We start from the raw sequence: 21,968 nt of genomic DNA, 5'->3' as shown, positions 1-21,968 counted from the left end.
TAGATAATGCCCCCAGTGGCACACAGCATCCACTATGGCCTGAGCCTCTTTCTTAATGGCTGAGTGCCAGATTTCAAGGCCCTGGAGGGTATGGGAGAAAAATGCCACTGGCCTTCCCTCCTTGTTCAGCGTGGCAGCCAGGGCGAAGTCAGATGCATCGCTCTCCACCTGGAATGGGATTGATTAGTCTATGGCGTGCATCACTGCCTTGGCAAATATCACCTTTGATGCGAGTGAAAACCACTTAGGCTTCTGCTGACAGGGGTAAGGTAGTAGTTTTTAAACCAGAGGGGTGGGCTTTGACCGCATAATTAGGGACCCAATGTGCATAGTATGAAAAGAACCCCAGGCACCTTTTTAGAGCCTTAATGTTATGGGGGAGTGAGAGATTCAGCAGGGGCCACAAATACTCAGGGTCGGGTCCAATGACTCCATTCTCCACCATGCACGCTAGTCTTGCCAGACGTGAAGTGTGGAACAACGCATTTCTTCTGGTTATACGTGAGATTTAGGGTTTTTGCTGTCTGGAGGAATTTCTGCAGGTTAGCGTCGTGCTCCTGCAAGTCATAGCCACAGATGGTCATGTTGTCCAGGTTAGGAAATGTGGCTTTCAGTTGGTTCTCATCTACCACTTTGTTAATCTTCCTCAGGAAGACCTAACCAAAGGGGACCTTGAGGAAATGTTAGAGACAGCCATCTGCCTCAAACACCCTGTATGGGCTGTCCTTTAGGTGGATCAGGAGCTGGTGATAGGTCGAATTAAGTTCAATGGTGGAGAAGACCTGGTATTGGGCAATCCCATTCACCTTGTTGGCTTTGCAGGAGAGGAAGTAGGAATCCGAGAGAGTGAACCAGTTGATGGTCTGGCTGCAGTAATAGCACCTCGGGTGCTCAGCAATACTGGTTGCTATTTGGACTTCACGTCCCAAGATGGCAGCACCCGTACTCCCCATGTGGCCGGAAGATTAAGTCTCCATGTTCTGCTAGGCCATCTCTCGTGCCTTGGTGAGATCTACCATGTCCTGCAGGGTCCTATTGTCCTTCTCCAAGATCCTTTGTCTGATATGATCAGACCTGAGACTGGCCACAAAGGTGCCTTAATCAGCTCCTCCTGGTAGAAAGCAGGCGTAATGTCAGTGCAGCCACAAGCTCACTCCAGCTCCCGCAAGCCTGAATGTATTCATCAGCAGACAGCCGTCTGCCTCGAACACCCTCTATGGGCTGTCCTCCAGGTGGATCAGGAGCTGGTGATAGGTCGAATTAAGTTCAATGGTGGAGAAGACCTGGTATTGGGTAATCTCATTCACCTTGTTGGCTTTGTAGGAGAAGAAGTAGGAATACGAGAGAGTGTTTGTCGATGGCTGCCCAGGAGGTATCTGGTGTAGATCATATTCTTCAGGGCCAGGTATTGCTTTTGCAGGAGCCCCATAGCAGCTGAGTAAGTCTCACAGTCTCTAATCATCTGTAAAATGCAGTGGCTGACCTGTGCAAACAACAGGTCTCGCTTATCGACTTCTAACCAAATGTCATGTCACCTGAACGGTGGTCAGGCAATGCAGCCACTGGTTGAATTATACAGAGGCTTCTGGATTCGTAGGATAATTTTCCAGCTTCTCCACTCGAATAGCTTTGTCCATGGCACATAGGTATAGTGATTAAATGGTAGCTTTATCAATTAGACCTGACAGTTGAGATTAATAGGCTTTAATCACTATAAACTTACAGGCATAGCTTACATGCTGCTTGCCTGATTCCAAGGCAGTACTGAGGGAGGGGATTTGATGGTACCACCTTTATTATGGATCCTGGAGGGGGAGGAGTTACAGTATCAGGGCCAGGCCAACCAGTACAATGCCTGTATTATAGTGTCCCACCACTGGTGTAAATAGAGAGTGTATGTCATAATGTACTTTCATGACAATGCGTGGACAGGACACTGAGGGTGTGAAGAGACCTTGAATCCAACCCTTTGTTCAGAAGTGTTATCAGGACTTAAAATTTCCATTTAAAAATATTGAGAATATTTTTCACTGCATGGAAAATTTAGCAACTTTTCTGAAGTGCTCATTATATGACCTCAATCTTTGACCAAACTAGTTTGGCATCTTTTTAAGCATAAAGACAATAGTACGCCCACAAATCTCCCCTCCATCAACTCCATCATGTCCCACGAAAACTGCCAACATAATAAAAACCCACATCACCTTGTTCACAGGCTTGTTTTCCCCACTGCATCAGGCGGCAGATAAATGCACAAGCTGGAAAACAAGAACTGTCAGTTCAAGGATAGTTTCTTCCTGCAGTTACCCAACACGAACATATTGGTTAAAAAAAAATCCTTGTACTGTTCTCCCTACCCTGCTTTCTAACACTTATACCCTACACCACTTACTGCACTTCAATATAGGTTGATTTGCCTGGATAGCACATAAAACACTATTTTGGTAGATGTGATAAATAATTCGTCTCAATAAATAATCCAATAATATTGCTCAACACCTATAAAGAGACAAACATGAAAAATTAGAACCAAATTAGTTGCAGAATTTCACTTCTTTCTGATATTTTTCTTCTCTAACCTCCAAAGGCAAGATGCATTGACTGGTTAAATAAGGCATGAAAAAGCCACACCAGATGATGCAGTCTCTCATCTCAATTTACAAAAAAAAACCAACATATACAACAATTAACCCTAAACATGAATGTTATTTTTTATATATAGAGAAAAAAAAGAACAAAAAAGAACCCCCCCCTTCAGCCAACAAAAAAAAACCTCAAAATATATTTTCCTTTTTTTTTAAAAAAAGGGCTTGTGTTACAATCTTCACTTGAATTAATTTTACTGATTTTGCAGTGTCAGCAAATCTATTGTGTGCAAGTCTCTGAAATATGGAGAAACTATTTAACTGAAGCAAAGAGACCACAGGAGTCTGCTGATGCTAGAATCTACAGCTAAACACAGTTTGCAGAAGGAACTGCAAAACCTCCATCAAACTGTGTTTAATTATACCCAAATTTCTCCCCAAAATACAGACAATTATTTCAGTATACTAATTCATATTTTAAATTAATTCTACAGTGCATTATAAACAACTCAAATGAAAAATGTGGCTTTTATTTATAGCTGGATATGTGGTGGTACACCACCACTACTGCAGGGGGAAACCTCTGTACCTGCAGGAGTGTACTGCTGGCCTACTGCAGGGGGCAACCTCTGTACCTGCAGGAGTGTAAGGGGACAGGACAACACCTGGCTGGCTGTCAATCAGTCGGCCTGAATGGATCAAGCCCCACCAGGTCAGGTGTCAATCACCCTCCGGGATATAAGCCTGTGCCGGCCTCCCGAAGTCTCACTCAGAGTTATTGCAGCTACAGCCAGCCTGGCTCTGTGGAAGTCTTTGAGGATTAAAGCCTGTTGTACAGGCTTTACCTTGTGTGTGTCTGATTCTGGCTAACAGCACACCACAGGATATAGCTGATTCATGCAAGTTCACAGAAATTAAGTTGACGAATCTTAAAAGTGTCATAAGTTTTCAGTGTGAATTTTTCAATTTTATTTTATATATGGTGGTATGATGTGTGCTTTTCAAGAGAGTATTGGTATAATTATTAAAATTCATGTCAGAATAATTAATATTTTGCATCTAAAAGTTTGTACTGTCTGCATAGTAGTCACAAATCACTGCTTCAAAGTGTTTTTCTTTACGATTAATTTAAAATATTCTTCACAAAAATGACAAAATTGAGTGAAACAAGTAAATCTGCAGATGCTGTCATCAATACACAAAAGTGCTGGAGAAATTCAACCAGTCCCACAGCGTCCTTGGGAGGCAAAAGATAATATAACCAATGTTTCAGGTCTGAGCTGTTCATCAAGGTGTCTAGGACCATGTTAGCTTATTGATCTGTGAAGGCTGAGGCCACATCCCAAGACTCCAGTAACTCTCTGTGGGTTTACCCCACTGGAAGTTTGCCCTGAACATCAGCAGTAATGACTATGGGTGTGACATCACTTGCCATAGAGGTGGAGGTCACCTCCCTGTTTGAAGCAATCATAGGATTTGTTTGACTCATCAGGGAGTGTTGCACTGCTGCTCTCTGTGCTTTGGGCTTCCATGCATATCTTGCCATAGCCACCGTCTGTCTGAGATGCTCTTTATATGTAGTTATGCCAAAAAAGATATTGAGTAGAGAAACAAGAGATCCGAAATAGGAAACAAAAAAGATAAACAAACTGGAGGAATTTTACAGTTTGAGCATAATCTTTTTTTTGGGGTGGCAGGAATGGATACTGACCAGAAACACCAACAGTTCTCTCCCACAGATACTGCTTGACCTGTTGAGTTCCTCCAGCAATCTATCAAGTGCATACTCTTTCAGGAAGGAAAGAGAGTTCTTTGTACCTCATTAAAAAGGTAGCTCGGCACTATTAGATGTTCAAACAGAAAATGAGCATCGGGGGGCGGGGCGTGCCACGTAATGACGTGGGGCTAGACTTGATTTCTCTGCTCTCCCCGAAAAAGTTTTAAAAATAAAGTTAAGAAGCCTGAACTGACTACAAGAAAATAGAAGAGGAAGCTATCAGAAGACCTTCAGAACAATAAATAATGCCTCTGAAGAAAGATAAACTGACTGTTACTTTTCAAGAACTTGAACAAGAAAAAGAAGCTGATAAAGAAGAGAGGCCTACCTCGAAGAGGAATCCTGGAGCTCTCCGGAAGGCAAGTGCCCTTGGTGACAGACCTGGAGCTGGGGATCCCCTGGACATCGCTGTACAAGGTCTCCCCCGACAATGGCCAATGGCCACAGATGAAGAAGCGACACTGTGCATGAGTGACTCCTCGCGCATGTGCAGTACACAAAAAAAAGAGGACATTTTATAAGAAGATCAAGAAGCCTCCAATTCCAGTGATCCAGAAGAGAAGCAGGAAGGAAAAGAAATGTATGTTGGACACAGAGTTTTGGCCAAAAAACAGGAGAAAATAAAGGAGTTTTATATATCTACAACTGAAATGAAGAAGTATATGGATTCTCTCTAGCAAACTTTGTTACAATTAACAATGGAAGTTAAAAGTGTAAGGAGGGTATAATTGAAAATAAGGGTGCTATGAAGAAGGTGGAGGGAATGCTGTCTCAAATGGAACAAAAATTGAAGATGTAAAAATTACAGGTAATGAATTTGAAATTCAACATGTTAAGAGCAAATAAAGAAAGTTCAAGCTGAGGCGGATGTAACTAAAGAACAATTATCAGAAAATTGATATGTTAGAAAATTTTAATAGAAGTAATATAAAAATTGTTGGACATAAGGAAGGCAACTAAGGGCAAGATATGAAGAGATTTTTTATAACGTTGGATTCCGCAAACTTTGGGGGTAACTGAATTTCAAGGAGATATTGAGATTGAAAGAGCTCATTGAACATTACGACTTAAGCCACTACCGGATCAGAGGCCATGTTTGATTCTGGTCAAGTTGCTTCATTATGAAGTGAGGGACAAGATCTTGCAGCCGACTGCGAAGCAAGCAAAGAAGAGACAATCGCCACTGATTTATAATGATGATAAGATTTTTTTTTTAAACCCTGATAAAAGTTTTGATTTGTTGAAAAAATAAAAGAATTTAATGCTGTTAAAAATGTGCTATGGAATAAAAGCTACACTTTTGTTTTAAAGGTACCCAGAGTGTTAAAATATTTGTTCCCGAGGGTAAAAACAGATTTTTTACGGAACCCAATGAAGCAAAAGTGTTTGCAGATACGTTGCCTGAGAAAATGAGATGAGAACTGGGAGATATTTGAAGAAAAAGAGGAATTGGAATGATTGCACTTGGGGATGTATAATAAAATGAAGTAAGTTTTAGGAGGAGAGAGAATATTCGAGAGGACAGTTTTTACCCGATAGATCGGTGTTTAAAAAAAAATGATTTTATCATTGTAAGTTTGAGTAGATTTGAGACACAAGAGATAGTATAATTTCGTGGGAGTTAGGTGAGAGTATGAGCCTGGCCTCCACGGAATCTAGTGGGCGCGTGGGGTTTTCAATCACAACTCCTAAAGATCAGCAATAACCAAATAACAATTTACAGAGCGGAAACAGGCCATGTCGGCCTTTCGAGTCCACACCGGTTCACTAGAACAACTCCACTAGCTCAATCCTCCCGCTCTCCACCAATATCCTTCCAACCCCCTCACCTCCATGTACACATCCAACCTTCTCGTAAATGATAGAAGAGACGCTGATGTTAGTTAAGTGAAAGTAATGTACACCTTTGGTGGGGGTGGGCGGGAAGGGGCTAGGGTTTCTTTTTTTTTCTTTGTTTCCTTTCTTTCTCTTTAATACACTTAAATTTAATATTTGTATTATCACTCCTTTCGCGGAAACCTCCCTCAGTCTCACTGCCTCCCACAAGGCTAAGATGTCAATTCATTTAACTGCTCAACAGATGAAATCACGGTTTGGTGTCTACCCAAATAAACAATTGTCTAATTTTCATATTTTAACTGAATTAGAAAATCCTATATCCCAATCTCATTTGAAATGCTGTGTCGAATGACAAGAAAGGTGCAATGAACTGGGATTCACTGGTGGGGTGTTGTGCTGATGGCTGGCCCCGTCTCGTGGCTCCACCCCCATCTGCTCACATATAACCCTGGTTTTCCGCTTAAATCAAGAATCATTCCAAAGACTACTGTGAGACACTATAAGTTAATAAAAGTGTTTGTTCTCTCTCCAGTCATGAGAGCTTTTAATAACACTACAATTTTATTAGCTTATTCCCGAGAAGATGGAAGTGCTGCTCAGGCCTGGTTTGCTGCTGACAGACCCACTGTCCCCTGACGCAGCTGAGCAGTTCACGCACTGGCCAGACTGCTTCCAGGCCTACCTGATCGCAACCAGAAAAGTCTTCCACACCGATAAACTCAGGAGGTCCGCACTCATTTCGAGGATAGGAACGAAAGGGTTTGCAGTCATCAGGGACTGCACTACATATGATGCTGCCATCGAGGCGTTGAAGGCTAGGAACCTGAAGTTGCAAAACAAGGTCCTAGCGAGGCACCGACTCGCTCTATGTCACCAACGGCCAGGAGAGACTACCTGCTGGATTTATGGATGCTTGCCAAGAAGTGCAGGTGCGAAGCTGCTACAGGCAGTGTTCGTGAAGAACAGATCCGGGAGACTCTTGTCGCAGGGACCTGCTCAAGGTACATGTGGCAGGACTGCTCGATTTGGGAAAGAAGGACCTGGCTAGCCACATTGATCTGGCCAAATCATTGGAACAGGCCAAGCTCAGGAACGACGACCTCGAAGCCAGCGAACTCGCTCACCCCGGTGACCCCTTCCAAGGACCGGCTGCTCCCATGACCCCTGCCCTAATGGCTATTGCTTTCCATGCTAGGGAGTGCTTTTTCTGCAGCAAGAGCCAACATCCCCAATCACATTGCTGAAAAAGACTCAGTGTGTTCCAGCTGTGGCAACAAAGTGCATTGGGTGAGGGTTTGCTGCGCAAGGGGAAGTCCACGGCCTGCACCACTCCTGCATCAGATTCCAACCCCAAGGAGTCTACCCCAAATTCACCAAAACCCCCTTGTTTTGCCACATGCCAATGGAGGGTACCGCTGAGGAAACAGCGCGAAAATGCTCAGTGGCCATCTTGCCGTGATCCAAATTCAAGCTTGACACCATCATCTTTGGAGGAAGGAGGGCAGCCATCTTGTCACACCACAAGGTTACTCAGGCAGGGCAAACCAGGACTGTGAGGGACACTTGAGTGAGGAGTATGGAGTCTCTGGGGACCTAACCTCGATGGTCCTAGATCAGGACAGACCTCACCAGCTCAGCAACTCAATAGTGACTGTCAAGGTAAATGGAACTTCCACTAAATGCCTAATCAACAATGGGCTCTACTGAAAACTTCATAGACTCACGGACTGTGCAAAAATACAACCTGAAGATGCATCCTTCAAATTATCGCATATTTCTTGCATCTCATTTGCATTCTACGTGTGTTCAACAACATTGTACATCTGTCATTTGAAGGGGTGGGGGGGGGAAATTCTGTACATTTCACTTGCATATACTTGATGAATTGTGTGCTCCGGTGTTATTAGGTCTGGGCTTCCTTTATCACCTTAAAAGCGTGACCTTGGAATATTCTGGTCCTCTCCCCACTGTAACGGTTCAGAACAGAGGGCCCCTAAAATCAGAACCCACATGCAGCTTCTCCACACTGAACATTGATACCCTCCTCTCTTCCCAAATCTGTCTCAGACTGCAAACCCATTGCTACCAAGAGCAGGAGGTATAGCATAGCAGACCAAGATTTCATAAAGTCTGAGACTCAATGTCTGCTCGACATCAAGCACCAGCCCATGGAGAGCACAAGTAGTAGTGGTAAAAGGGAAAAACAAGTCCAGGCTAGTAATTGCCAATAGCCAAACTATTAATCGGTACACACTCCTGGATGTATACCACCACTCCCCCCCCCCCCTCGAATTTTGGACATGGAGAATTATATTGCGCAGTATTGGGTCTATTTAACCATTGACCTGAAAGCCGCCTATCATCAGCTGCCAATCCGTTCCAAGGACTGTCCTCTTACGGCATTTGAGGCTAATGGTTGTCTCTATCAATTCCGGATTGTTCCTTTCCATATCACTAACAGGGTTTCCATCTTCCAGAGGCAAATAGACAGAATGGTGGACGAGTATAGGTTGAAGGCTAGCTTCCCTTATCTCGATAATGTCACCATCTGTGGCCACACCAACCTGCAGAGTTTTCTCCACATGGCAAAAGCCCTGAACTTCACTTACAACTCTGACAAGTGTGTGCTCAGGACTAAACGTCTGGCTGTCCTTGGCTATGTGGTGAAGTATGGCATCATTCGCTCTGATCCTGGTACAATCCAGATAGAGCACCATGTTCCCAGGACCACAAAGACTTTGAAGAAATGTGTGGGTTTTTCTCATATTACATCCAGTGGATCCCTCAATACACTGATAAGGTTCGCTCTCTCTTAAAAACCACTAATTTCCCCCTCTCGGCTGAAACTCAAACTGTCTTTAACTACCTCCAGCACCACATTGCGAAAGCTGCCATGCACACGGTGGATGAGAATGTGCTTTTCCAAGTGGAAAGCGAAGCTTCAGACATAGCCCTGGCTGCTACCCTCAACCAGGAGGGTAGATTGGTTTGCATATTTTTGCGGACATTGCAGTGCCACGAGCACCAGAACCCATTGGTGGAAAAGGAAGCTCAAGCCATTGTAGAAGCCGTGAGGCACTGGAGACACTATCTGGCTGGTAGAAGATTTACGCTCCTCACTGACCAGTGTTCAGTTACATTCTTGTTTAATAATGTCAAGAGGGACAAAAATCAAGAATGACAAGGTTGCTAGGTGGAGGATCAAGCTCTCCACCTACAATTATGACATTGCATATCGACCAGGAGCCCTTAATGACCCTCCAGGTGCCTTATCCAGAGGAACCTGTACCTCTGCACACATCGGCCAACTGCAGTCTCTGCATAATGAGCTCTGCCATCCAGGGGTCACTTGCATGGCTCATTTTGTCAAGGTGCACAATCTGTCCTACCCCATTGAAGACGTCAGGAAAATTACCATGTATTTCCAGGTCTGCAGAAGTGGAAGCTGCTCTTCTACTGTCCCATAAAGGTGCATCTGATCAAGTCATCAGGCGCTTTGAAAGCTGTGCCGATTTTAAGGGTCCTCTCCCCTTCACGAATGGGAACACCTTCTTCCTCTCTATCATTGATGAGTACTCCCACTTCCCGTTCGCCATTCCATTTCCACTTCGTTAATCATAAAGGCCTTAGACTCCATTTTCACTCTGTTCGGGTATCCCAATTATATTCATAGTGATTAGAGCTCAGCCTTTATGAGTGACGAGCTACGTTAGTACCTGCTGGTGAGGTGCATTGCATCCAGCAGGACTACTAGCTACAAGCCACAGGGGAACGGGTAGATTGAAAAGGGGAATGTGAATAGGAGCTCATGAGGAGTAGCGTTGGTCATGATACATTGTTGCGACCAGATGGAATGGGGCATCATAAGGAGGGCTTCCTACCAGCATGAGTCTGGAAGGCTGTCATGGTATATAAATCCCTCCCTACCTCCCCCCATATCTATCCCTGTCCTCCCACCTATACCTAACCCTTAGAAAGAAGAAAGAAAGGAGATACAAGCCAGATAACAAAATTAATTAAATAACATGGATTAGAACAATACCACCACAGCATGGCTTGAGAATTCACAATTTTTAACCCATGTATTCCAAATAAGGGCACCATACTTTAGGATATAAAAAATAATTATCATGTAAATTATTCGTTAGTTTTTCCCAATGGAATACAGGATCTCAATTCCATATGCCATCTTTCTAAACTCAAATTAATCTCAGTTTTCCATGTTATCACTGATTTGATATCCCGTCAACCTTAATTCCAAAATCAATTTTTTTAAATACTACCTAACAAAAATAATATTGGATGCAATGGAATTTTAACCTCATATTATGCTCTAATAACTTAGTCACATCCAAAAAGACTTTACCATGTCACATAACCAAGTAGAATGTTAAAAAAAAAGAACCTACCTCCTTCTGACATCTAAAACATAAATCTGAAAAAGATAAATTATATCTCTTTAATTTTTCTGGAGTTAAATATAACTGATGTATAAAATTATAATGAACTAATCTATATCTCACATTAATAATCTTAGTCATACTATCTTGACACAAATTCCTCCAATCATCTTGATTAATCACAATCCCTAAATCTTTTTCCCATTTTAACCTAGACTTTTGCAAATCTGGTTTAAGCATTTTATTCTGCAATAATAAATACATTTCAGATTTAAATCTCTTCTTTCCACCTTCTACAAATAAAGTTTCACATTGAGATTGTCTAGATAACTTCATAGTTATTCAATAATAAAGCTCTAGATAATAACAAGAATATCTGACAATATTTCCTATTTCTCTTTCATTCTTTGAAGAGATAAAATACCCTGCTTCAAAACAATCCTGTACAATTTTAATTCCTTTTCAATCCCATAATTTCAAAACTGATTAAGTGTGAACGGGAAAAGTTTAGTGTTTTACCCGAAATTTTCCCTTGTGCACCTATTTCTTCATTTACCACATTCCATAATTCCATCAAATGTATTAAAATAGGTGACTTATAATGACATAACAATTTAGAATTCCATTTATAAATAAATTGATCCATCTTCTTCTCACCAATCTGAGATAATTCAATATTTGCCCATACCAATGATTTTCCCCAAATCAAAAGAGGTAATTGCACCTCTTTATAATAATTTTGAAAATTTGGAAGCTGCAAACCTCCTAACTCATAATTCCAAATGAATTTTTGTGAAGACACCCTTGCCCTCTTATCTTTCCACAAAAATTTCCTTGTAACAGAATTCAAATCTTTTTTAAAAATTAGAAACTTTGCAAGGAATAGATTGAAAAAAAAATTGTAATCTAGGAAAAGCATTCATCTTAATACAGTTTACTCTACCTATTAATATTATTGGTAAATCTTTCTATTGATTTAAAACATTTTTAATTTTATAAAATAAAGGTAAATAATTTAATTCATATAAATGATTGAAATCTTTATCAACTTTAACTCCTAAATATTTAATTTGATCTGACCATCTAAATTTAACATCTTTACAAGTATCATCCACCTCAGACAATGACATAATTTCATTTTTTTTCATATTGATTTTATAACCCAATATTTCTCCATACTATTCCAATCTGTCATATAACTCTTTTAAAGATTTGAGGTCTGTTAAATATATTTAAACAACATCAGCAAACAAATTAATTTTAAACTCATCAGATTTTACTTTAATACCTTCAATATTATCTTACCTTATCAATTGTGCCAAAGGTTCAATAACATGCAAAAAGAGCTGGTGACAATGGGCAGCCTTGTCTAGTAGATCTTTCCAGTTCAAATGCCCATTCGTCACAACTCTAGCAATAGGATTTTTATATAAAGCCTTAATTCAACCAAATTTAAACTTTTTCAATACTTCAAGAAAGACACTTCGTAAAATCTACTTCAATCTTGCTCACTGATCTTCATTACTTTGTTCAAATTTGTTTGACAACTCTTGAAGCCCCTTGTACAATTTACAGTGAAATTCTGACAATCCATTGCCTGCGTGCCCACTGAGAAATCTCAATGATTCAGCACATTGCACATCAGGTGTGGAAGACCAATGCAGGTCTTTAACATGTTGAGACTCCAATTCCCATTCCCCTTTGAATCTCACATGCTTCTTTAAAACTTACTGTTTGTGGTGAAATGTAAATGTCATTTACAATCTTTCCAGGTTGACCCTGCTCTTACTGGCCGGCTCATAACTCCTCCCCTTTCTTCCCCATAAAGGCTGTCATACCACAAGCTTGCCCCCAGTTCGAGTCTGGGTTAATATGACTGACTAACACAGGGATGCTGTTCATCTCTTGCAAATAAAAGCCTTCAGTTTCGGCATCTTTCAATCTTTGGGTAATCGATCGTGCATCACTGGTTTCAATGGAAATTTTATTATTTCAATGAATTACATTCTAATAATAATGAATAACATAAAAAAGTGAATTAAAAGCATGTAGGTGCATTAATAAGCATCCAATAGTGAAAAAAAATTTGCCAGTCCGAAGCCTAAATCCTGAGCAAACTATTTTGCAGAGTTCGACAGTACACTCTAGAAAGGAGCAAAGTTTTTGTTGTACCCTGTACCTCCTGATCTTTCATTTCTCAAGATAACAAAAGATAAATGTATCTGACTCATAGAAATACAGGGACATAAAGGAACATGAAGAGTGTTCAAGAGAACAAGAAACTTCATGGAAGGAATAAACTGAAAAATTTCCAAGCATCTTCAGTAATTTAATATAGTGTGGTTCTGCCATGGATGTTTTGCCATGGATACAATGGACCAAATTGTTTTTATTTAAAAAATTTCAAATGAAAGCAACACACTTCATTCAAGTCAATATTTTCATCACGAGTCAGGTCATTCCAGTTACTCATATTACCATGAAATATTTAGAAATTATTGTTAAACAAACACAGATTCCAGACACCGGCAGAAGAGTATTAAACTGTGATCCTTCACAACAGCCTTTGTGGTTGCAATGCCTCACCTCTGCGTGTCCCTCAAAATAGGACCCCTTACTTACAGCAGGCCCATTTCAATGGAGAGATCACCAAGTTAATGGTTTTCTTGAAACAGTTGGTAATACGGTAGTTATTTTTTTTTTAACTTCAGTTATAAAATGTGCAAGTACAAAATACAGCACATTTTTCTGTCATTACTCATTGAACCAGGCATATCATTACATTTATTCATGCTGGGTGGACAATATCTACTTGTCAACATTGCATCAACTTTTCATTCCCAAACATTCCAACAGTGATAAACTCAAGAGGTTATTATAGAGGGCGTCCAACTGTGCAGCAGGCTTCAACATGTCCCTCAACATGTGGAATAATTCAGTTGTGGATAGCTCCTTGCAATGGAATATCACTAAGTTTTCAGACAAGCCAAAGTGCATGGAGTTGATGATTTTCTGCCAGCAGTTGATGGCTATCAGTGTTCATAGTCATCCCTGGGAAGAGACCAGACATGGATGAACTTCGACAAATACGCAGCAATCTCTTCCCAGGCCTTCCTGCTGAGCTTGCATCCTGGAAGGAGATGGGCCAGAGACTTCCAATGCAGCTGTTGAATGATACAGCATAGAAATAGGCCCTTCAGCCCAACTTGCCCATGCTGACCAAAATATCCCACCCACATTCATTCCACCTGCCTGCCTTTGACCCATATCCCTCTAAACCTATCCATTTATCTGCCCATTTTTTCCTTAAACATTGCAATAGCACTCGTTTTAAACAACTCTGACAGCCTGCTCCTTCCACCACTACCTTATGTAAAAAAAGTTACCCCTCACCTTAACCTCTGGTTACCAATTACCATACTCTGTGCAGAAGACCGTATTTACATGACCTATTCTTCTCAAGATTTTGTATGCCTTAATGGGATCACCCCTCTTGCACTCCAACTGGAGAGCAGTGCGAGGCATCACCAATAACCCAACTATGCATGAAAGTGAGGATGAGAAAGCTTTCCCATCACCAGCCAAGCAAGGTTCTGAGATGTGTTTGAAAACTCTGGTGATTAAATATGAGTGAAAGTTTTACAGCACGAAATCTTTGTCCAACTGGTCCATACCAACCAAGTACTATCTGCTGGCATTTGACCAAAATCCCTCTGAGCTTTACCTCTCTTTTCCTTTTTTACCTACCGCCACCACTTCCTCAGACAGCTCGTTTCACCCCGGAGGATCCTCTGTCTGACTGGAGTCCACAGCTCTGATGACATTCTCTGCAGACCACTGTGATACTGTGATCTGCATTCAGCTGCAGACAATTTCCATAGGAGACAGACGGTACAGCATTGTCCAACCTGAAGTCACTTTCCTGCATAATAATGGCTTGGCCCATCCTTCACAAGGCAAGAGAAGGATACAATCTTTCCCCAACAATCTGTCCTGTTTCAACCATATTGCCATCATGGCCAAGAAGTGCACCTAATGCCTCTACTTCCTCAGAAGCCCAAAGAAATACAGCATGTCACCAATGGAGCATGGATCTTGAGGAACATTCTTGGTCCCTTTCTTTGGTGATTTATATACTGCATCCCTATAGAAACAATCCATTCTAGATCTCCAGATGAAACAGAAAATGGCTTGTGTGACTGCCACAGTGCAGGAGCAGGGGAGAGTCCACAGGTGCACTTCACACCGGATGGCCAGCTTTTGCCCATTTGAAAGAAACACCACTCTCCTGTACTGACAATAACCACAACAGCAGTGCGAGTATAAGACAGCTTTAATAAATTAATATGTACACTAAGAGGTCTTGTCTCTCTGCAAGACGAACCTGGAAGGCCAGACTGTAGCTCTGGACTGCTTTATATACAAAGTCACCGGGATGTCCCCTGGTAACCTAGTGGTGTAATTACATATCACATCTCCATTCCTAGTTTCTGTTTCATCTTGTCAGTTTTTCTTCTTATTTCTGACAAATGGCACAAGGCCGAAGCATTGGCCACCCTCTTCTTCCTGATTGCTGCAAGATCTGCTGAATGGGCTCCAGTACGTTTGTGTAGTGTACATATCATATTCCTCCTCGACAGCTATAAACCCAGTGAACATTGATATTTCCAAATGGTGATGATCTATTCCCTTCCATGGAGGCTGCCTTACCTGCAGAGTCCCTCCAGCTTCTCTTTGTTCATCTCCTGTATACATAATGAATACTAATTAGAGCTGCTCTCATTTGTATTACACATCTGCCTGGATCCCTCCTGAGAACAACTAATAGATCAACAGAATAAACAAGCTAATGCAATTTCAATAAGCACTTCTCCCCTTTTATTTAATTTTGGATGATTCAATACCAGTTATAAAGGAAAATGAGACTTACACTCTGCAATAATTAACTGCTAAAAAGCCCATTCTGAACAATGGTCAGATTGAGTCTTACAAGATCCAGACAAGGTTTGAAAGGTCAGATTCTGAAAAGCTGCTTTCCTGAGCTGGGGAATCCAGTATTGGAGGCTACAGTCTCATGATAAATTAACTGACATTTAACACAGATGAGAATTGTACATCTCTGGAATTCTCCACCTCAGAGGAATGTGGGTGCTGATTCAGAGTCTATTCATGGTTGATTTTTTTCGCATCAAGACAAACTGCTGGAGGAACTCAGCAGGTTAGGCAACATCCATGGAAGGCAATAGATCATCGTCATTTCGGGCCATAACCATCAGGAATGAAAAGGAAGGGCAGAATGAAAGGGTGGAGGGGAGGGAGGAGGTGTATGTGTTGGTAGGTAATAGATGAGGAGGTGGGAGGGGGATGAAATTGGGAAAAGAAGATGGGTGTTAAGAAGAAGAGGCAGAGGAAAATATCCAATGATAGGAGAATAGCAGGTCATGGAATAAAGGGAAGGGGAAGCTGGAGGAAAGAAGATGTGGATGATGGGAAGGCGAAAGAGTAGAAAAAGGAATGAGGACAGAAAGACTGAGAAAATCTACGGAGGTTTAATTAAACAAGGAGGGATGTCGCCAGAACCAGGATGTCGATTTGGTTAGAGACCGCAAATACAGAATACAAGGTGCTGTTCACAGAAGGAAATGGGTGTGATTAACGTCATCCATGATCTTCTTCATTGGCAAGCAGGCCAAAGGGGTAATTGGGCCGACCCCTGATGTCTCTCTTTCCCTCCCCCCCCCACTTAAGAGTTGAATTTATTTGAAAGAAATTTTCAATTGACAGTTAAGAAAGTCAAGCTGGGAAGGTTGCGCCAACTTCAGACTTGACAAAGGGTTTCTCGTGAATGCTGCTTGACCCACTGAGTCCCTCGATCCAGTCATTTTTGTACTTGATGCAAGAGAAAATGGGAAACTTGTGTTAGTCAGCAGGCGTAGTGCATGGACAGGCAGTCTGACTGGAGACAGATGGAGCCAGACTAGCAAGTTCAAGTCAAGGGTCAGCCAAGCAAATGAAAAGGACATTGATGCAGAACTAACCTCAGTGTCCCGCAGCAGACAAACCAGTCCTTCTGAGATTTAAGCTGTACTGAGAATCTTCAGCTGCAAACCGTAATGGAGCAGAACTTATCTCAGGTCATTAGCACCAAATGTAGGAGTAAATGTTGGCCACTGGTTACGTCTTCATTACTGCAGATCCATCATCACGGAAACATTTTGCATCTGTCAATCCTCCCTACAAAATAAACTAAGGGGCACTCTGGGTAGTACAAGTGCAAAGGGAGTTTTGTTAAATACTTTACACATCCAACAAAGAACTAGCTTCAAATTGTTTTAAATGAGAGTTCTAACTAATCATTTCTTCTACTGACTATCCAGTTCTGGCAGAGGACTGAAAACGTCTGCTGACCAACTGGCAAATCTATTCACGGATATCTTCAACATCTCACCCTGCCAGGGCATGGTATCCACCTGTTTCAAACAGGCCTCAATTATACCAGTACCCAACAAGCGTGTGGCAACCTGCCTAAATGCTACTGACCAGTAGAACTCACACCCACAGTGATGAAGTGTTTTGAGAGCCTGGTGTTGAAGCACAACAGCTCCTGTCTGAGCAGCGACATGAATCTGTTTCAACTTGCCTACAGCAGCAACATATCTATAGCAGATGCCATCTCACTGGCTCTGCACAAACCCCTGGAGGACCTAGATAGCAAAGATTCATACATCAGGATAATTCTTATTGACTACAGTTTGGAATTGAACACCATCATCTCCTGTACAGTCCTTCACCTCCTCCCCTCCCTCCCCATCCCCCTCCCCACCAACCTATTGCCCTACCAAACCCAGCCTGGACCCTTTATCACCTCAGCAGTGCACAAAGAAAACCATGTAGCAGAATTCAGTATTGCTCAAGGCCCAAGTGGTTACTGACATGCTACACAGCACAATTGTAATGGCATACTGCCATTAGTTCCATTACTTTTGGTGGGAAAAAAGCAAATGGAGGAAAAAGTAGTAGCCTGATAAGATAATTTGGAAACAGGCTGTTCTTTGTCATTTATTATACTCTCATTAATAATCATGCCAAAATTGTTAACAACCATTATTTAACAGTTTTTTTTAAAAGTTTCAATAGATGTAATCCATTACTGACAGATAAACAACCATCTTGGTCGGTTTTTGCTTGCACTGTTAAATATTTCAGGAAGATTTCACCAGAAAACTACTACAGCAATTGTCTAATTAATACACTAGTGTTTAAAAAGGCAACAGATCTACATAAAATCGTTTTTTATTCGCTTAAGAAGCGAATGAAGTGCAGCCTCATACTCATTACTGTCAGTGTATTTATATTGCCCTATTGGACTCTTCATAGAGTTTATTCCCCCCACCCCCCAGATCATACCTCATTCATAACAAACAATGCAATTAAGGCATGGCACTCTCTACATTAATTGCATCATCCAATCAATGCATTCTTTCACAATTCATCTGCACCATTGAAGCATTGCACCCATGAAGAGACTGCTGCACAGGATGCAGCTCCTCAATGTTTAGAAGCACCAGAATCTTGGTTCTTCTCCACAAAGCCTTCTTGGTGGCTCCGCTGAGTTTTAGTCCGTCCCTCGGCAATTACTTCTGCAGTCTGGAAGGTGCCAGTCTGCAGCATTCACTTGTGGACATCTGGCTCCTTTTCACTGAGGTGATATTCTCCACATCAGAGAACATCACAAAGAGTAAAGAGCCTTCCTTTATGCAAATGCTGGGAGCAAATGTCACGAGGGCCAATCTGTCAAACCTTTTTGTCCAATACACAGTCCCTAGAAGTCTGAACCACACTGTAGATGCAAGGCCAGTGTATATTTGGATTGAGGTTCCAACTGTGCAAGAAGGATTCCATGGATGGACCCCTCTCACCCCCAGCCAAGTAAGGTCTTCATATTAGTTGGTGAATTAATTGCCAAATTACTTTGATAATCTGAGAAACTATCCCACTGGATCAATTTCACCCTTCTCCCTAAAGGCCTACAAGATGTTTTGCCCAATGAACAAGCATTCAAAAGGGTTTTCCCCACAGAAACTTTGTTATGAAGGAAGGGTGTTGCAACCAAGTCCAACTGAATGAAGCAATGACCTGCACCAAGCCTAGGCTCATCCTTCACAACATCAGAGGCAGGTAGAAGCTTAGCACCTTACAGACTCTTACGTACAGCTCGATGCAGCTGCACACAAAAGATGACCATGACAACCAGAGCTATGGTTGTGGGATTGCTCGGACTCATCCCTAGTGTAGCAGACCTATTAAAATCAATTAAAAGCAATAACTGACAGCAAGAGTACCAAGTTGGAATTGATTTCCTTTCAATTTATTTCAGTTAATTTAAATGTATTTCATGTCCAATTGCTTCATTTTTTAAAAATTTTCAAGTGCTTGTTAACATCAAAGACATTCACATACATACTATTTTCTAACATCTTTTATGGCTTCTGAGCCTGGGAACAAGTTCCACAAACTCATTGCTCATTGGGAAAAGCGATTTCCTCTAAATTCCCCATTGGATTTAAACATGCCCGCCTTACATCTTTCACTCCTTCTACTGAATGCTTTGCATGTAGAAATCCTTGGATAGGTTGGATGCAGCCTCAGCCTTATCTGTTCTCGAGATGATAGTCATAGCTGTTTGATGTTTCCTGACAGGTATGACTGTACAATTCTGGATTCAATCCTAAAACACGGACTCTTGGAACAACATCGGGCAGCACATGATCACTCTACAGAAAGCATTTTGAAAAATAACTTTTTATATAACATGTTCCAAGAACTCAACTCATCCCACTTCCTCCAAATCAAAGGAGTAGCAAGCTCTACGAATCATTAAATTTAAGTCATTTTCTTCACAATGTAAAAATACAAAAGAAAAATTATGTTTTTCCATTGAAGTTGAAATCAGGTTGGACACGAACTAGAGGACATGGGTTAAGGATGAAAGGTGAAATATTGAAAGGGAAAATTAGGTGGAACTTCTTCATGAAGAGAGTGTGGAATGAGCTGCAGGTGAAGTGGTGAATGCAGGCTCAATTGTGATATTTAAGAACAATTTGGATAGATATGTGAATGGAAGGGGTAGGGAGGGTTATGGCCCAGGTGTATTTTATTGGGACTATGCAGAATAAAAATTCATCACAGACTAGATGGGCTGAATGTTGTGCTTCTGTGCTGCATTGTTCTATAATTCTATGACTAATTACACTCGTAAAACTCTGAACACTGTCTCTGAGAAGGTTTTGAGAGTCCATTTCAAAAGAAAGAAAGGCGATGAGCTTGTGAAAAAGGACCAGGAACGACAACCCTCCACTACTCATCAACAACTCTGTAGTGGAGAGAGTAGAGAGCACCAAGTTCCTTGGAGTCTACTTAACCAGTGACCTATCATAGACACACATCTCATGTCTGGAAGAGCAACAGTGACTCCACTTCCTGAGAAGACTGAAACGGGCAAGGCTACTAGCCACCATCATGTCAACTTTCTACTGGAACTCTATCAAGAGTGCCCTGGGCAGCTGCATCGTAGTATGGTATGCTTGCTGCAAAGAAATGGATCAGAGATCAATCCACAGGATCACAAGAGTGGCAGAGAGGATCCCTGGAGTCTCCCTCTCCCTCCATTGATTTGATACTGGAATCATTATCTGAAGAGAACACGCAAAATTGTTGAGGACTCCTACCACCCAAGATCTTTCTACTGCTCTAGTCAGGAAAGACATAGCAGAGTATCAGAGCCAGCACCACCAGGTTGAGAAACAGCCTCTTCCCACAGGAAGTGAGAATGCTGAATGACCCAAGAACTGCTCACATCCAAGGTCCGCATATATATATGTATATATATGTATATATACGTATATATGTATATATATATATATATATATATACACACATACATATATATATATATATATATACACACATACACACACACACATATATATATACACACACATACATATATATATACACACACATACATATATATATACACACACACATACATATATATATATATATACACACATACATATATATATATATACACACATACATATATATATATACATATATATATATATACATATATATATATACACACACACATACATATATATATACATATATACATATATATACATATATATATATATATATATATACACACACACATAATATACACAAAAACCCTCAGCAAGCCCCGCAAAAGGAGCAATAAAAAACATATCAATTAATTACATATATAAACTGCATAATATCTCATACTTATAACAAAAAAATTAAGATATTTCTAAACCCATATGTTCCAAATAAGGAGACCACATCTGGACAAAAAAAGAATAATTATCATGCAAATTATACATGATTTTTTCCATATAAATACAAGATCTCAATTCATTATGCCAGCGGACTATATTCACTTCTACGTTTTATTTCCAAGTAATCGCAATACATTTCCACGCTACTGCTAATGCTACGAACAAAAGTCATCTGAAACTTGTCCAACCCCAAACCAGTCAAAGATACAATATAACCCAACAAAAAAAAATTCTGGGTCTAATGGCAGTTTAATCCTAAATAATTTTTCAAAAGAAAAAAAAATTTCCCAAAAAAGATGTAATCCACATCTAAAACATAAATCCAAATTACTAAATCCATATCTTTTCAATTTCTCAGGAGTCAAATTCAATTGATGGAAGAAATTGTAATTAACTAAACTATCTTACATTAAGTAATTTAGTTACCCCCATCTTGACACATAACCTCTCAATCCTCCTGAGGTATATCATAAGATAAATCTTCTTCCCATTTATTTTTAGATTTATTTAAATGTAGTTTATTCATACTATCTTGTAAAAAAGCACACATAGCATACATATCTGCTCAGCATTCATTGCAATCATACCGCAGCACCTGATTAGGAGGTTGAACCTCAGACCTAAACACCTTCCTCTGTAACTTAAAGACCTCAGTCAGTCCAGATTGGAGTGTCCAACACATCACACTGAGCACAGGGTGCCCCCCCCACCCCCAACCAGGGCTGCATGCCCAGCCAACTGCTGTTTACCCTGCTGACCCACAACTGTGCAGTGAGACATTTCTAACCACATCATCAAGTTTGCTGACAACACAACCATGGTAGGGCTCATCAGCAAGAATAAAGAGTCAGCTTACAGAGAGGAGGTGCAAACACTAATGGACTGGTGCAGAGAACAACGACCTATATCTGAACGTCAACAAGACAAAGGAGATGGTGGTCGACTTCAGAAGAACCCAAGGGGACCACTCTCTATGACCATCGATGGCCCCACCATCTAGGTA

At 41.0% G+C, this 21,968-nt stretch overlaps 1 protein-coding gene across 4 annotated transcripts in view; it reads right to left on the bottom strand.

Annotated features, from left to right (window-relative positions):
• megf10 (multiple EGF-like-domains 10) overlaps positions 1–21,968 on the bottom strand; it is a 227,157-nt gene that overhangs the window by 192,675 nt on the left and 12,514 nt on the right. The window contains exons 2-3 of one of the 4 annotated variants that reach the window (XM_069921930.1): positions 10,611–10,636; positions 2,205–2,258 (exon numbers count right to left, since the gene is read on the bottom strand). The exons of 2 other annotated variants lie outside the window; for them this stretch is intronic. In XM_069921930.1, the coding sequence (XP_069778031.1) occupies positions 2,205–2,258; positions 10,611–10,623 (67 nt within the window). In that variant the 5' untranslated portion in view covers positions 10,624–10,636. The remainder of the gene's footprint in view (positions 1–2,204; positions 2,259–10,610; positions 10,637–21,968) is intronic. One more of the 4 variants, XM_069921937.1, reaches the window with a different exon arrangement.

Source organism: Narcine bancroftii, chromosome 1 (genome assembly GCF_036971445.1).
Source record: "Narcine bancroftii isolate sNarBan1 chromosome 1, sNarBan1.hap1, whole genome shotgun sequence".
NCBI classification, from domain to species: domain Eukaryota; kingdom Metazoa; phylum Chordata; class Chondrichthyes; order Torpediniformes; family Narcinidae; genus Narcine; species Narcine bancroftii.
This window is presented reverse-complemented; position numbering and strand designations above follow the sequence as displayed.